The sequence below is a fragment of the Malurus melanocephalus genome, unplaced genomic scaffold (genome assembly GCF_030028575.1).
Source record: "Malurus melanocephalus ecotype Western Australia unplaced genomic scaffold, MMel_1.1 scaffold_11, whole genome shotgun sequence".
NCBI classification, from domain to species: Eukaryota; Metazoa; Chordata; class Aves; order Passeriformes; family Maluridae; genus Malurus; species Malurus melanocephalus.
Window position 1 is genome coordinate 1,771,293 of NW_026623243.1, and position 16,799 is coordinate 1,788,091.

The window sequence follows — 16,799 nt, forward strand, 5'->3', positions numbered from 1 at the left end:
GAGGAGAGGAGAGGAGAGGAGAGGAGAGGAGAGGAGAGGAGAGGAGAGGAGAGGAGAGGAGCTACTGCAGGGAGCCTTTGAAGATGATTAAGGAGCTGGAGCATCTCTCATGTGAGATGATGCTGAGACGTCTGAGACTGTTTAGCCTGGAGAGGAGAAGGCTCAGGAAGATCTCATCAATGGACCCAGAAGATGTATCCAAACTTTTCTTTGTGGTATTCAGTAACAGTACAAGTGGTAGTGGGCCGATTGAAATATTCCATTTAAACAAGAAAAAGTGTTTTCACTGTGAGGAGGACTGAACATTGGAATCAGGCAGGTGCTAGACACTTYATCCTTGGAGTAGTCTGCTCTTAGTGACCTTGCTTTGGACCAGGGAAAGTTGGGTTATGCAATTTCTAAAGGCGCCTGCCAGCCTTGGTGATTCTGTGATTAGAGTGGCACAAAGAACAAATGTGGAGCATACTTGGAATTAATCTGGGATTAACTAAGAATGAAAAGTATGAAAGTACTTTCCCCTCTAATTGAGAAAAGCCTTGGGGACTCTATTTGTCCTGGGAGTTGTGTGCTGTAGAGGGTGAGACAAGATCATGCATTAGACAGGAATGCTCTAGGAACCCCTATAGTGAGTCCAGACAAACACTTGGGGCCAGAAGACACTGTCCTGAGTCAAACAGGCAATGTTGAATTGGCTTCACTAGTCATTCAGAGTAACTGTCAGGGATCCTAAAAATGATGACCAAGAGATGATCTCAAGAGTGAATCAGATATTTACCCAAATATCATCTGTAATTGTTTCTTAAAATTCTTTCTTCTGTGAAGAAGGTTCCACAACATCCCTTGTTTTGCACAACGTTCTTTCTTTCTCTCATCTTAGAAAGCTTTTTTTCTTGTAGCTGGCAAGAGTTGCTGTCATCATAAATTGAGCTGCTTTTTAATTCTTATGTATCTGGCAGCCATTTCGCAGGAATCATTATGGTTTTTCTCCCCTCTTTATAGGTCATATTGTTAAAATCTCACTTTTTTATCTAATCAGGAGTTTCTAAAATTTACCTGTGTCTCTTCTTTAGACTGATGCTCAAAATCAATATAGAAGCCTCCAGACACCGAGGACAGGACAGTACATACATCCAAAATCATACAAGAGATGCTTCTGATAGTCCATGCTGATTTAAGATCTGCAGCACTGTTGAAATGCATATTTAGTTCGTGAACTAATCAAGCTTTTTGTCCTGCACCTCTGCCTGGTTATCCATTTTGTGCATTTGGCTTCCTCTGTCCAAATGTGGCATTCTGAACTTGTGTTAGGTTTCAGCTGCCTTATTTCAGACCATTCCTCTAGCTAGTCCAGTACTTTAAAATCTGATCTTTTTATCCACTCCCATCTTGCAGTTATCAGCTTTTATAGACAGGTATTCTATTCCTGCATCCAGTTGGGACTCCTGGGACCCATAAATGCTGTCCCTGCTCAGCTCTGTCTTCGGCATCTTTCTTTCATTGTTAAATGCTGTGAATCTGTTAGAATTGCTCAGACTTGAGAGGTAGAGAGCAAGGAGAATACATGAGGAGAGTGCCAAGTAGCCACAGCTACTTGGAGTTAATCTGTACGGGGAGTTAACCTGTCATGGGAGAATATACTTTTCATGTCCTATCTACCAATATTAGATTACCTTTTCCCAACATACCCACTGCTGCACATCCTCCTGGATTTTCTCTGCTGTTTAGCGAACAGAAATTTTTGCTTTCATGGTTATATGTTCTTGAAGAGCAAGCAACATTAATAATTGGTGTGGTAGTTAATGATTGGCTGATTTGAGCTATAGTGTCCTTGCCTCTGGTCTCCTTCCCCTCAGTCTTCTAAATGCAAGGTCTGCCTGAGACTTATAATTTCACCAGAATATTTTTTTTATTACGATGTCTAGAGGCTAATCCACGATCGTGTGAAGAGAGGGTACAAAGGACTGCACATAGTCATGCAGAATCAGGGCTTTCTTCTTCTGACTGCTTGCTGTGTGTGCACATTGGTCACATCTTAGGCTTGTCTGTGTACATTATGGTGGTGTTGGCTTATTCTGCCCAAACACTTCCCTGTGCTTACAATTTCCTCACCTGTTTGTTTAGGTCAGGTTTTACAGCTGATATTTCCTGAATGCTTCCACAGAGAAAGATACATTTCTGAGKTCAAATATTTGTAGTGTTGGATTCATCTTGCAGGTTACGATGTCTGTATGTAAGCTATATGTCTGCAGTGAGGCTTAAGCTCTTTTAATAATAGTCAGGGGAGCTGTAGTCAGTGCTGTCAAGCCTAGAGTATAATTCTGTCATCCTAAACAAGATGTTACATCTGATCAGCTGAATGGCTGTCTAGACTTTGCTGACTACTGTGAGATTGTAGGTACTGAACCCACACATTGACATCAAGAGAGAAATGTGTTATTGTTCACATCTCTGTCCACAAGAAATGTCCTACCCAGCACGTCTGAAAAAGCCATGTAAAATCACATCTAAAAAATACTTTTCCTGCAACTTTCTCATGAACTATCAAGCCTTCCCACAATATGAGGTAATTAAAAGAAACACAACTAGAGTGTTAATGATGTGATAATGTTTCCTGTATCTGAAAACTTTCAAAAATCTTTGAAGTGCTTTCACATGCATTTCACATACTATTCACATGCATTTTTGCTAAACTGTCATGATACAGCTCTGTGCAAAAGAAAAGGATCTGCTCCTTAAACATAGCTAATAGCTACAATCTTAAGATGGAGCCTTAGATCCTCATGAAGAAACTAGAAGGACATGTATCCAGTTCCTGGTCTTAGAAAAATTTGATTAACAAGTATATTGTAAACAGTGATTCCATCATAGTGATCTACTTTACAGATTAAAACAATGCGCTGTTTATTGAGAGTGCAGACCTGCAAGCACAATGAGAATTAGTATAGTATAGGAATAGATAGGAATGAGTAAAACATTTGTTTATAAAATGCAGTGCCGGCAAGATTTGTGCCTTTGAGATTGATCCTGAACAACTCCTTGAGATTTTAATCTCCTGTGAGGCAATGGTACTGGGTATCAAAGACACTTTCTAAATTTAGTCATTCTCTAAGCTTTTTTTAATTCTTAAAATCAGCTGATGTTCTAGAGATAAAATTACCTTTTAAATATTATGAAACTTTTGTTCCTGAGTGACCAATAAAAGCCATGGGAGAAATTTGAAGTCCAGTCTCTTTTTAAAAACAACCAGACAAAGTGAACGTCTTCTTACAGCTAGCTTTCTGTTCAGCTGTTAAAGTATAATCTCTTGGCTCTCCCTGTTCATACCCAGAATATACGTTTTACCTGTGTATTAAATAGTGGGATACAAAAATAGCTGATGCACAAAACATGCAAGGCCCTTGCAAGACAACTTCTTTAACATTAAGACCTCTCTCCTTTCCTTCCTGGGTACCTCTTGTATTCTCATGATTCTGTTCAGTCATGTGCTGTGAAAATGGTTTGGTGCAGCAATTTGTGTTTTCAGTAAAGTAGTTAACACTCTCATTGACTATTCAATATTATAAAGAGTGTTATAAAGTTACTATTAGAACCATTTTTATTTCAAAGGGAAAGAGGTGAGGATATTTTTCATTTCATGCATTTTTTTTTCCATATTTCAGATAATTATAACTTACTGTATTGATGTAAACTTGGTTCCAAAACACTGTTAAAACACCTAGTCTGTCTTGTGTCCTTCATATGGTACTTTAATGAATAGCTGTAAGCCTGATTAGGGAAACTGACTGGAAATGACTTATCTTTCCATTGTTTCAAGGTGACTTTTTCTCCTAATGAGAGTAATCTTGTTCTGCAGTGCAGTTTAATGCAATAAGATATAGTATATCATCAAGCAAGGAAAAACCCAGTTTTTTTTCCCTTGTACTATTTATTTTGTGATTAGTCCAGGCTACATCATCTTGTAGATTTTCAGGCTATCAGCATTCCAAAAATCTAATCTGACTAATAGCCTGCCCTATCATCTTTCCCTTTCTTTTTTTCTCTAGTCTACCAAGAAAATAATTTAGTTTCTTTTTCCAGACACACAGATGTGCACCAGATGGCTTTGGATAGTTTCAAGGTCTTGATGAGTTATTGGAATAATTAGTGTTGGTTTAAGTTTTGTCACCTAACCATAATGCTGAACTGTGTATTCATCATATTTAAGGTTTTAAAGTATAAAGGTTTATAATATTAAGACCTTTGATACAGTGCTTCAAATGTCAGTACAGATAATAATTGATACCCATTTCATGGTTAGAAGTCTTTCATATGTAAAATTTTTSATTTTATATGGGGATCAAAGGCACTCTACATTTAGGTGATATAATAATTTTATGTTAGAGGGAATGGTAAGATATCAATCAGGGAATTATTTTAATGTTGAATTGTGAAATATTTCTAAAATAAAAATATAAGATATTGAAAATTATACAGAAACTGATACATAAATATAATTTCCAGACTGGGAAATTAAAACAATAATGGACATTAATTGAAAAAGGGTCTCTGAAGTCTTGCTCTTTTGTGCAAATCTTTGTTGCCACAGGAGGTTTAATACATTTGGATTTATAGTGTAAATGTGAGGACAACTCTTAAAAAATTTTACTAATATAGCGTGTATATTAGTTCCAAATTTAGTTTCTTGTGTAATATATATGCCTCCTCGATCTGATATACAGTATATATTATTTGGCAGCTAAAATAAGAAATAGTTACTTCCCTTTGTCCTTGACAGAGGAACAAATCCATTACTTCTATATTTCAGTGTTCATCACTGTTTTAATCTGTGTGTCACTTGTAACAAAACTGTCTTTGAATGTAGCTACAACAGCTACATTATCACACAGCCGTGGCCTGCACCATGTAGTTATGTTCCCTGGTATTTTGATCTGAGAAATAGTTTTGTCATCCACCAAAAGTACTAATTTTTTTGCAAGTAAAGCAGAAGAAGTAACTCCTGTACAGAAAAGGAATGTGTTAGTGTTTTAACAAATAGGAATTCTGTGGGATGGCCTGGCACTAATACCATGTGTAAGTATTTAAAACTTACACATGCTATTAGTGCCAGCTTGGAGCTTTCAGAAAATCATAAGCAGAATTTGAGCTTACTTTCCTTAAGAATCACTGCTTAATTACTTCAGACCTATCTGTACTTTTTCCTTTCTGATTCTGATTAGTTAATCCATGTGTCTTTTTAAGCACATTTGTTCACCAAATGGGAGAGCTGTGTAGGTATTGGAGCTTCTTGGTGTCTCATACCTTATGTGGATTCAATCTGCTCTCTGACCAACTCCTTGTTTATTTAATATCTGTCTTTATGCTGTTGAAGATCTGATACATTCTTAACTCAGGTCTCCGTAGCCACATTAAAAATTCAACTGYGTACTATTTCATACAATGATGATACTTTTTTGTTTTGAGACTGTATTTGCAATAATTCACTTTAGTATCTGAGTAAGACTTTTCTTTCAGTGAGTGGGAAAATTAACATTCTCCAAAAGAACATTTCAGTGTCACAGGACTAAATCTGTGAATGTGCATGTCCGCCTCCATTGACTGGAAGGCGATGAGAAGACATTTCAACAAAATTTTGGAATTGGCAATACAACCTGCATGTGGCATATAAGAGTTCATTTGTTCTGTGGGTTAGTACTGTGTAGTTCAAAACTATTTTGGGGCTGAAGTGTTCTTACCTTTTCCAGGTATGGGACATTGGAGGACAGCCAAGGTTCCGAAGCATGTGGGAGCGTTATTGCAGAGGAGTCAATGCGGTTGTGTAAGTTTTCTTTTGTATGTCCACAGAAAATGTACTTTGCAATATATATATATTATAACGTTAGATATTACATTATATTATAATATATATAAATAAAATTGATTTTTTTCTGTCTACCCCCATAAGAAGAACAAGAAAAGAACTGTGTTTTGCACATGCCACAACCCAGACATATAAGTAGTATTATTCGAGGCCATTTTTCCCCCACAGGCTGTATTTAACTCTCCATCTTCCTGGATCAATAAATGCAGGGCTTATACAACTCTGGATTTTTCTAATGCTGTTGTCAAACGTTTGTCACATTGCAGATGTTTTAATGCAAATTTCTGCAAGTAATGGTCAATACCATAAATAACTGTATTCTCATTGCAGTTACATGGTGGATGCAGCAGACTTAGAAAAAGTAGAAGCTTCAAAGAATGAGCTACACAGTTTGATAGATAAGCCACAACTGCATGGAATTCCAGTAAGTATYTTCATTATTATTCTTCCCTGAATGTTGACAGTGTAGCCTAAATCCTCATTAGTTGCTTCCTCTGGTCTCTTGAAAATACTAGGTTCTGTATGATGCAGCCTTTATACATTGAGCACTATTTGAAAAATTATTGTGATTTTTTTTCATAGTACTCAGCAGCTTAAGAGTGCTGCAGTGTGTTTGTGCATTTTCTTGGCTAAAGATCAGAATAGATTTGGAAAAACTATGTTTTCACATGTAGCGTTATCAGACAGTAATTACTTCCAGACAACCCCTTGTTGTCTGGGTGTTAACCAGTGACCCAGGTATGTTCCTGGCAGTATCCAGGCTGGTGAACAGTTAACATCAGGTAGTGTCCTCTGCCTCCAGAGATTGTGTAGGAGCATGTCTTTTTATGTGTTCTTACTTCTTGACTTAATATTTCAAACTAAATTGTGTGGAAAAAATGCAAATACGCATCTGTTCTCCAGTTGGAAGTGTCAAAGAATAGTGTATTCAGCTGAAATTCTAACGAGGGATTACGAAAGTGAAGACTAATGTTGTTTGTTTAAATGTCTGCCGATTTAGAAATCCATCAGTTTATCACTGGTCTTTATGTTGACACCACCAAGCAAGAATTCATACTTTTGATTATAAGAAAGAAAACAGTAGTACATAAATGAAGAAGTTGCTCAGATCTTGGCCCCTTTTTCATAAGCAATTATTTGGACACTTGACCACTGCAAGTAATGGAAATTATCTCTGTAAGGACCTAGACAATGCAGCTGAGCTGTGCCAGAACCCTGTGAAAGCCACAGAAGAAACTTCCCTTAACATAAGCCACCAGAACAGGAACTTGAGATTAGCACAGATGCCACAGCAGGAAGGAGCTAATTCCAGACCTAATGGAGCTGAAGGTTTAGTTAGCATGTGGACATCCCACGCATCCAGACATTGCCACCATGCAAACTGGGAGAGGAAAGAAGTGTTTACACCCATGCCATCCAAGTTATGGGATGGTATCATCACCCACGGATACCTGGGACCTGGTCTTTATAAAAGTGGTACCTCCAGTAGTCAGTCTCCCTCTCTTTCTCCCTCCTCTCCCCCCACTATTCTTAAAGGAGAATTTTTAAAGTGATTCTCTTATCTTTCTTTATAGGGTTTGCTATTATTGCTGTGATTTTATCTATGAATTATCTGTTGAACAAATCCTATAGAAATTTATGGTTATGCTGTTCATGGAGAGTGACATTGCCTGTCTTTTGCACTCTTTTCGCGTGCTGTTTTGCTTCTCACTTTTCCTTACTGAAATGATTGGTCTCTCATATCTTCATTAGTATTTAATTAAGTTCCTTGCCTTGTATATGTTACAATATGACATTCTAAATGCCCAGTCTGACCAGCACGGTAATTTCAAAGGTGCAGTGATGTATTTTTTACTTACTTTTATTTCATGTGTAGTAATTAGTATTGAACTTCCTTCAATTTATTGTGCTAAGGATTTGGCACTATAGATTTTAGAGCAACTTTATTATTCTGGACTGCAAGTAATGAGTCTAATATGTTCCAGATTCATGGAATATAATGGGGCAGTCTTAGAGTTGTAGCACACCTGGAAAACGATAATGCAATCCTAATTAGAAAAAACCTTCCATTGCTTACTTTATGCTAGAATGTCTTCAACCTGTTTATCTGACTTTGATTTATACTTGAAGGCTTAAATAGGAACTCTGAAGTTCCAACATCTATTTGATAAATTATCTACATTTCTTGGCCTTAATTGCTAATGGCTGCCTTTCAGATTTCTACCATGGATACTCCAGGTGGAGGGAGGGGATTCGGTCATTTGGCTGGTGCTGAGGTGATGGTTGGATTTGSATGCTGAGTTGTTTAATGCATCATTGTTAAGAACCAAGGGAGCAAAAACCCACAGAGAGATTTGTGTCTGYGTCTTTAGGACCCAGCCTCTGTTGCTGGAGCACTACTTTTGATTAACATTAGTCTGGTCCTCTCAATAGAATATCCTTCAGTGGTTTGAGTGCTCCTGATGCATGTTCTCTTCCACATTTCTTTGCATTTAATCTGACACCAGCCTATAAGGCCACCCAGAATGGCGAGATTCATATCCAAAGGAGATTTCTGATACAAATACACCCAGAAATAATTAGATCCAGTTTTCAGAGGCTGTACATTCAGCACCTGGCCCTGACTATGAGCGGGATTTCCGTGATGCTGCCACAGTCACTGGTCATTTTGAATATGTTCTATTACATATGCTCTATTACATTCTAAATAGCTGCAAGATCCAGAATAATGTCAACTAAATGTTAAAGTCAAAAATAAACTTTCATTGCTCCTGTATTTAATATGCATATAAATGATTTCTTTCAGGTGTTAGTTCTTGGAAATAAACGAGACCTCCCAGGTGCACTGGATGAGAAGCAGCTAATTGAGAAATTGTAAGTAGCTGGCTTTTGTAAAAAGATGAGACATTGTGAAATTTGATATGTAAGAGAAAATCTTTGGTAGTCTGTGGCAATAACTGGCTATAAAAGATGTTATTTTACATTATCAGATATTACACTTCAAGCTCTGCTGGCACCTGTCTGATCTAGGCTGATAACTGACTGCAGTAGATTTGAACGTCTCTTGATTGTTTTGGTTGTATAAAAGTATTTCAGATAATCCTGTTTTATCATCACTGAAGATACAACTGCTATGGATAGTGACAGGAYCACTTTGACTTTTCACAGTACATTGTAGTGTTATTTAAATCCTTGAAAGGCTCAAGAACAGAACCATTTCAAACTACTGCTGGTAAATTTAAGCAAGTCAGGTATTTTTGCCATATGTCCAAAGCATAATGTACAGATGACTAAAACTATCAAACTGATGCATTATAAGGGAAATTGTAAAGAAAATACATAATTTTGTAAAAATGACCAGTATAACACTAATTTTGTAAAATTGGATTCACAAGTCACATAATTTTAATTAGTAAAAGTGAAGTTTTGTTATAGTGAGGATGGTCCAAAGTCTGGACTACTAAACTGGAACTCACAGAACGGCTAAGGTTGGAAGGAATYTTAAGGTCATCTTGTCCACCCACCTGCTCAAGCAGAGCCTTTTGCCCATTGGACCTGATTGCTCTGGACCTTGTCCAGACAGCTTTTGAACATCTCCAARGAYGGAGACTTTGCAGCATTTTTGACCTTTGCCTGGTCACTCTCAGAGATRAAAAGTGTGAGCTTCCCGTGTTTCAGTTCGTGGCCATTGCCTCTTGTATTATCACTGGGTTCCATCTTCTTTACAGCCTCCCTTTAGATTTTGTACACATTAATGTTCCCTAAGGCTTCTCTTCTCTAGGCAAAAGAGTCCCTTCTCCAGTCTTTCTTAATATGCAAATTGCTCCATTTCCTTAATTATTTTAGTCATCCTTTACTGGACTCTRTCTCGTAGATTCACATCCCTATTGTACTGGGGATCCACAACTGATCAGGTATAACCTTACTGATGCTGAGTAAAGATCATCTMCTTCAGCCTGTTGGCAGGGCTCCTAATGCATCCCAGAATACCATTTAGCATTTTTACCACACTGCTAAATCATGTTCAACCTGATGACCCACCAAGACCCCCAGGTCCTTTTCTGCAAAGCTGCTTTTCCAAACAGTTGGCACCTGACTTCTGCTGGTGCCTAGGGTTGTTCCTCCCCCAGATGCAGGACTTTGCACTTCTCTTGTTGAACTGCATGAGGTCCCTGTCAGCCGTTTTCTCCAGCTTGTGGAAGTCCCTCTGGGTGGCAGCACAACCCTCTGGTGTATCAGCCACTCTTCCCAGTTTTTTGTCCTCAGCAAATTTGTGCTCTGCCCTGTCATTCATGACAAATGAAGATGCAGAACAGGATTGAACCCAGTCTTGGTTCCTGGTGTACACTGGTAGTCACTGGGCTCCAGCTAGCCTTTGTGCCACTGATCACCCTCTGTTCAGCCAATCTTTAGTCCACTTCACCAGCTCTGCATCCAGCCCATGCTCCCTCAGCTTGTCTGTGAAGATATTRTGGAAGACACTGTCAAAGCCTTACTCAAGATGCACCAATGTGTCTGTGTCACTTGTGTGAGGATAAATAAATGAAAAAAACAAAGTGCTCAGAAACTCTGAGGGAGGGTAGGAGAATTCCCCGAWATAAGTTGATTAAGAATCAGTTTCTTCTTAAATGTAGAGGCATTCTTTCAATAGGAGTAAGATCTCATATATTAAATATGATATAGTAAACATCCTGAAGATAAATGGTGTGATCATTTGAGTACTGTTATTTTATTATGATTTACTGGAGATAAAAACTTGGAATTCTAAGTGAAAAGAGTAGAAGGTGCATGATAAGACATGGATAATACTTGGTCGCCACCGCAAAACATTATTTTTAGCTTATGGATTTCTGTGGTTTTATTTCTCACTATTGCAGTGACCCAAWGACAAATTCAAATTTTTGTGGAATGACTTCATCATAATGTATTAATCCTTATAGTGTAAGAAATGAGTGGTTTTCTGTGTGCAGTGGCATATTTTAGGAATTTAACATCTGAGAATAGAATTGAACCCATTGAGTAAAAAGCAGAAACATAATTTAATGGAAATTTCTGTTTTCAATGTTCGTGGAGTTATAACTGTGCTTAATCATTTTTTTTTCTGTAGAAACCTTTCAGCTATTCAAGACAGAGAAATTTGTTGCTATTCTATTTCCTGTAAAGAGAAGGATAACATAGGTAAGCTTCTTCTGGTGTCATCAACATATGCGTTGTACTTCAGACCAGATCAGGTTTGAGCATCTACCTCCACTATATTGTTGAAAATCTCAATTTACATTGAAAGATGTTTTGCAAATACTGTGTATGACTGTATTTGTTTCAACATAGAATTAGTGTAATTTAAAAATAACTTGTAGAGATATTTAGTTCCCTGAGAAGTTAATTTGACAGGGACCTTGGAAAAGCTCATTTAAAGCCTAGACTAATTGAATCCCTTGTAAGAAACCCATGTTACTTTTGCAAAAACTGTAGCTGCATCTGAAGACTTTCCAATTATTAGGTTGTCCTAAAAAAAAATGCATGATTTTATTTGGTAAGCAGGTTTTATRTGCGTGTGGCTGTTCCTCAAACTGAGGGACCAGTGCTTTTTTCAAACTGGAAATGCAGTAAGTGTATCCTGTAGTCAGTAAAGATCTGTCCCCATGAATTTGTTTTTTGCCTTTTCCTCTCTCTCCTGTCTTTCACTTCCCTGTCTCTTTCCTCTGTTATGTTTTCCTGTTCCTTCCATAGGGCAGGAGGAAGGGATGAAGCRCAGGCTAAGCCAGCAGCAGCAGTTGCCTGGGGCATATTACCTCTGTGCCACCCTTGTGTGCATGCTGCTAAAACAAGTGGTGCTGCATGGGAGAGATACAGCCTGGCTAGATATTTATAGCTGATWCTTGAGGAAGACAGACTTGTTAGAAGAGCTGGGAATCTCTCTGGGGCTCAGCTGAGTGAGAAACCGTGAGAGTGGGAGTGGGAAGAAAGCCATTCTCTCAGCAGAAATTTCCATCCTACACAGGGAGGACCAGGTAGTGGAGATGGTGAGGAGGCTATACCTTGACACCTGGGCTTCAGTGAGCTGGGGGAAATTTCAGCTGAGTGCAGAGATGTGTTAGACAGTGAGKGCTTTTCCTGGAAGTGCTGTATGTGACTTGGATATGTTAGTTTAAAGGAGACCAGACCCAGGATTGGTGCAACTTGGTTTGCAGCTGTTGTCTCTGAAGGGGAGAAATGCACACGTGCTGTTACACTGGGGAAGAGTAGGATATAAGGTCTGTGGAAGACAACACAGGATAGTTGAAGGGCAGTGAATGTGATAGATGTTTTCAAAATGCTGTGCTTGATCCTTGTCAAATTGGCAAGGCTGCAGTGGTGATTCTCAAAAGTGGAATTGTGACTGAAAACTGGTAAAAACTGCTTAACCTCTGAAAGAATCCTGGAGAAAATAAATTTTGATCCCGGTCCATTTATATAGATGTCCTGGAGGAAAAGAGCATGCAATAAAAAGCATGCTAAACTTTGCACAAAAGAATGATCATTAATGCAGAACAGCGTAGGTCACTTACTAACCGGAAGTTCTGGGAGCRGTGATGAAAAAGGCTCAAATCCTAACTGAGACCTGGTCAGGTATCTTCCAGTGTAATATTGTGCTTAGAAAGACTTGGCATATTCTTGAATATTTGCCCCCCCCCAAAAAAAAATAAAAAGGGAGCACACTGTGTATGTCATGTGTTTGGAACTGTGTGGGCACTCTTGGAACACCATGTGCCATATTTTGAGGAAGACCTTGAGAAAAGATACTGGGCAAGAGCCTAGGAAGATCAAAGGGCTGGAAAGTACCATTTATAATGAAAGACTTTAATGCAAATATATTTAGCTTATTAAACTGATGAAAGTAGTAGCCTGTTAAGGACAAGACTGGGAGCTGTCTTCTTCCTCTGCATTTTGATCAATATCAGTGTAGTTGAATGAAGTGATACTGGKTTTTCAGTGCAAACAGGAGCCTAGCTAACTGGTCTCAACAGGAAGGAGGTGTAAGGCTGCCAGTTACAGAGTAACTGTAAGATTATTGTAYGGCTATTAGCTTTGCTGTAAATGCTGTGGGTTGCTTTTGTCTGCATTCTCAGTGCCTAAGCTGGTCTTCAAGGATATTCATGAGGTGCTGTCTTGAACTTAGGACAAATACGGCAACAAATTTCAATTTGAGGGCTAGAGCTGTTGCTGCCCCCTGACATCCTTCCTGCCTTCCTGACAGATGTTACTGCCTTGAGGCAAAAACATCTCGTCTGCTCATGAATCAGTTTGAACTGCTGCAGTTTTCAGCTCAATGCGTTAGATTGCATCAGGAGGGGTGCCAATTTCAGCTATCAAATTTTAGTCCAATGTTGCATGTCTTTCAGAGACCTTGGACTCCTACAACCTATCTAAATAGCTTCTTAATGTGTTGTCAGATGTTTGCCCTTCTCATTCCTTCTGTTTGTCTATTTGCCTTTGTTCTCACACAACATTTCATTCTAGTCTGGATTGTAAACTTCATTTTATGGTCATCTTAGATCTTTGTTTTTTCAACAGTTCCTTATCTGTGGTGTAGAGAACTTAATGTCAGTCATCATGTTTCAAGAATACAAAATACTCATGATTTAAAACTACAAAATATAAAATACAAAAAATAACTAGAAAAGGGCCACCTGGAGGTTTAACTTTAATTATGTGTGAATGAGAGCCTGTGGTTTCTGGGTTTTGTTTGGCTGGGGTTTTTGCATTTGTATTAACCTGCTGTTGAGTTTTTAATTTTGTTTCATCTGTCCTGGCAGACATAACATTACAATGGCTTATTCAGCACTCCAAATCAAGAAACTGTTGAAGGAAACTTTTGCTGAAGATAACTCTTCCCCARTCACTTTGACTCCTATCAACTATACACACTGAGAAGATAAGGAATGCAAYTGTCTACTACAGGACTCACTGTGGTCGTATTTGTTAACAGAAGTAAATCTGAGTTGTAACTTGTCTGTCTATTTTGTTGTTTTTTTTGGTTTTTTTTTTGTTTTTTGTTTAAATCCACATATTTGTCTGCCTAGATGAAATTCCTGAACGCCTTAATACAAGACTGGAAGAAATCAATAACTTTTTTCAGCTGAAATGTTTTGAGTTTATGCATGCAAATTGTCAAATACATAGTAATTTTTTTCTAATTCGAAACTGAATAAACTGTGCAGTGGAAACAAATGACTGGTTTTTTTTTAATGTAGTCTATAATTACTCATACAGAATGTTTTCCTTGTGAACACATGTAGTTAAGTACTAATAATCAATCAAAACTATAATTAAGAGCTTCATATTTAAACAAAGTGTTGATATTCAGAACACTTTCAAATGCTCTGGAGAGAAGTTATTTACAGGGTTATATATCTGTGGTTACTTTGTTTTTCCAGTCACTAATGTGAATTATTCATATGAATATTCTTTTGGAATTGAAAAATAAATTCTAGACTATCCTCTCCTTCTTTACTGAAGAGCAAAGAGTCTGGAATTGCAGTGGATATTTTTCTTATCTTAAACGGAGAGTGAAATAGCAAGTGAGATCATGTGTATCTTCTCTGACATAAGTAATCCCCAAATTCATGGATTTCCTAAGCATTTTTACTGTAAGTGAAATGGTTTTCATGGTGTGTCTGGACTATACTGTCCATTTCTGAACCTGTAGAATTTTCAAGTATACAACATAAAATAGCTGGTCTCTGAAGTAGGATTAGTCCTTTTGACACACCCTAAAGAAGCAATTCACCTTTCAAATTCTGATGCTTCACTAACACCTTACACATACCTTCTTTCAAGTGCTTCATTTAAAGAGCACTCTGATGGGAACTTTTCTGTGAGTATGGAAATTCTATTACCCATGGAAAGTTCATATCAAGAAATAGTAGGCAGTGGCCAAGTGTTTCAAGGATACTTGCAGATCTAAGAGGGAGAAGTTCAGGCATGGTATTTTAAAGATGTGGTATATCAATGGATTGCTATACTATTGAAAGGGCCATAAGTCATTTATGCAGTTCTTGCACTTAAGTACATGAAGTATAGATATAGCACTTTTTTTGTCACTTCTGTTTGAGATGCTTGTAGCTAGTGGCTCTGATAAGATGCTAAAAACATACAGCACAGACTTGATAAAATTTTTCTTGAGTGTCATAGGAATGCTACTACAAACATGAAAAGGTTATAGCACTTGTGCACAATGTTCGCAGTTTTTCCTGCAGAAGTGTGGCTCATTGTTCTGTGGTAATATGAAAATAATTTGACCAAGTGCTGAATTCTCAGTACATAAATAAGTGGAAGATGCTTCTGAAATAGGATGTTGCAAATGACCTTCCAAAATCTGACATGTAGTCCATCTAGTGACAATTTGTGTGCTGAAAAAACAGCACTCAGTGGTGAAGGTGATGAATTTCAAATGCTCTTTTTGCTCATGGACTTTTGAAGGAGTAGAGCCATTGCAGAATGTACTGAAATTGCACTYACCATGCATACAACCCACGAGAAGAGCTACTTCTGCACCAGTGGTCTCAATATTTTCACTGTCATGCTTTTTGGCAGTAATGCCTCATCCTTTAGAACTGTCATCCTGATATGGAAAGTCAGGATTCTGGCATAAGAGCTCCACATAAAATCTCACTGAATCRGTCCTTAATCTGGGCCTCTCTCACCCTTTTACTGTGGGAGTGGACACAGCCTCTTAGCAGGTTGATTGCAGTTGGTAAGAAAAGCAGTGCTTGGCTCCTCTCCTTCCCTTGCCTTGCCCAGTGTAGTATTTCCTTGGGAGGTGACCAAAGACATTAACTTCCAATGGTATTCCAATGGCAAGTACCAGTGCAAGCTAAGGACAACCTGTGGAGGGAAGAAGTCAGGTTCCAGATTGGCTGAATGAGTCTTTGTGAATAAGAGGTGAAAAATAGCAATTTTGTTATTAAAATCATCCCATTATACAGCATATGCTGATTTTTTCTTCATTTCTCCTACTGTGTGACCTTGTACCCAAACCTTAAGCAAATGAGCACGGGCACTGGTCTCGCTGTTCCCATTTGCAACAGCCTGTCTGTTTTTCAACAATTTGCCCTCAAGTAATTTTTCAGAATGGGCTTAGCTGAAGGTGAATGTTTACTGTCACATTTAATAGCTTTGTGGGAAAGATGAATTGCAGATGACTGACAGCTGTGACATCTTATTTCTGAGACTCTAGTCAGGAAGGTTAGAGAGATCTAGACCACTGGAGACAGCATTGCAGCAAAATTGTTTGGAGAGGTCACAAACATCTCTGCCAGGGAGCCTCTGTGCAGGGAATGTCCCTTTGCTCGGGGACAATACAGAATGCAGAGCTTTGCACAGATCTACAGCAGGTGTGTTCAAAAGCAGGGAGGGTGTGCAGAGACAGAGTGACCACACTGCTTTCAGCTCTCCTGAGAAGGTGACTGCAAGACAGAGCAGCAGAGGCTTTGCTTGGGAGGTGGTGAGTGCCCTGCTGTGCTCGGGGTCCTGACACCCAGGCATGTGTGGTGGTGGTAGTAGTGTGGTCTGCATCCACAACATCCTCCAGGCTGTGGGAAAGGAGCAGTGTTGGGGGACGAGGACAGCTGAGGAGTTAGGACTGACCTTCAGTTTAGGMACAGCTAGAAAACCCAGACCCTACAATGCCAAGAACCCTGAAACAGCACAAGTGTAACAGTGATACAGACCTGTTTCAGTGTAAGAACACTTTACCCGTCATCCAGGACTATAAAGAACCACCAGGAGCCAACCATCTGTTTTACTTCCAGCACATTTTATTTATTAATTTTTWTCCTGCTAGCGATGTAATTTCCCTCATATTTCTTTTCCATTCACATTGTGTATTGTAGGAAGCAATCACGAACATAAAATTTTAGTTAAATAATATTAAAAAAACACCCCAAAATCAAGTTTTTTT

General features: G+C 38.5%; 1 protein-coding gene across 1 annotated transcript in view; it reads left to right on the top strand.

Moving 5' to 3' along the window:
* Window positions 1–14,084, top strand: part of LOC130580879 (ADP-ribosylation factor-like protein 8B) — a 23,424-nt gene extending 9,340 nt beyond the window's left edge. Inside the window, exons 3-7 of the mRNA XM_057378656.1 lie at window positions 5,742–5,815; window positions 6,188–6,281; window positions 8,664–8,731; window positions 10,965–11,035; window positions 13,654–14,084. Coding sequence (XP_057234639.1) covers window positions 5,742–5,815; window positions 6,188–6,281; window positions 8,664–8,731; window positions 10,965–11,035; window positions 13,654–13,703 — 357 coding nt within the window. The 3' untranslated portion in view covers window positions 13,704–14,084. The remainder of the gene's footprint in view (window positions 1–5,741; window positions 5,816–6,187; window positions 6,282–8,663; window positions 8,732–10,964; window positions 11,036–13,653) is intronic.
* The last annotated feature ends 2,715 nt before the right edge of the window (window positions 14,085–16,799 follow it).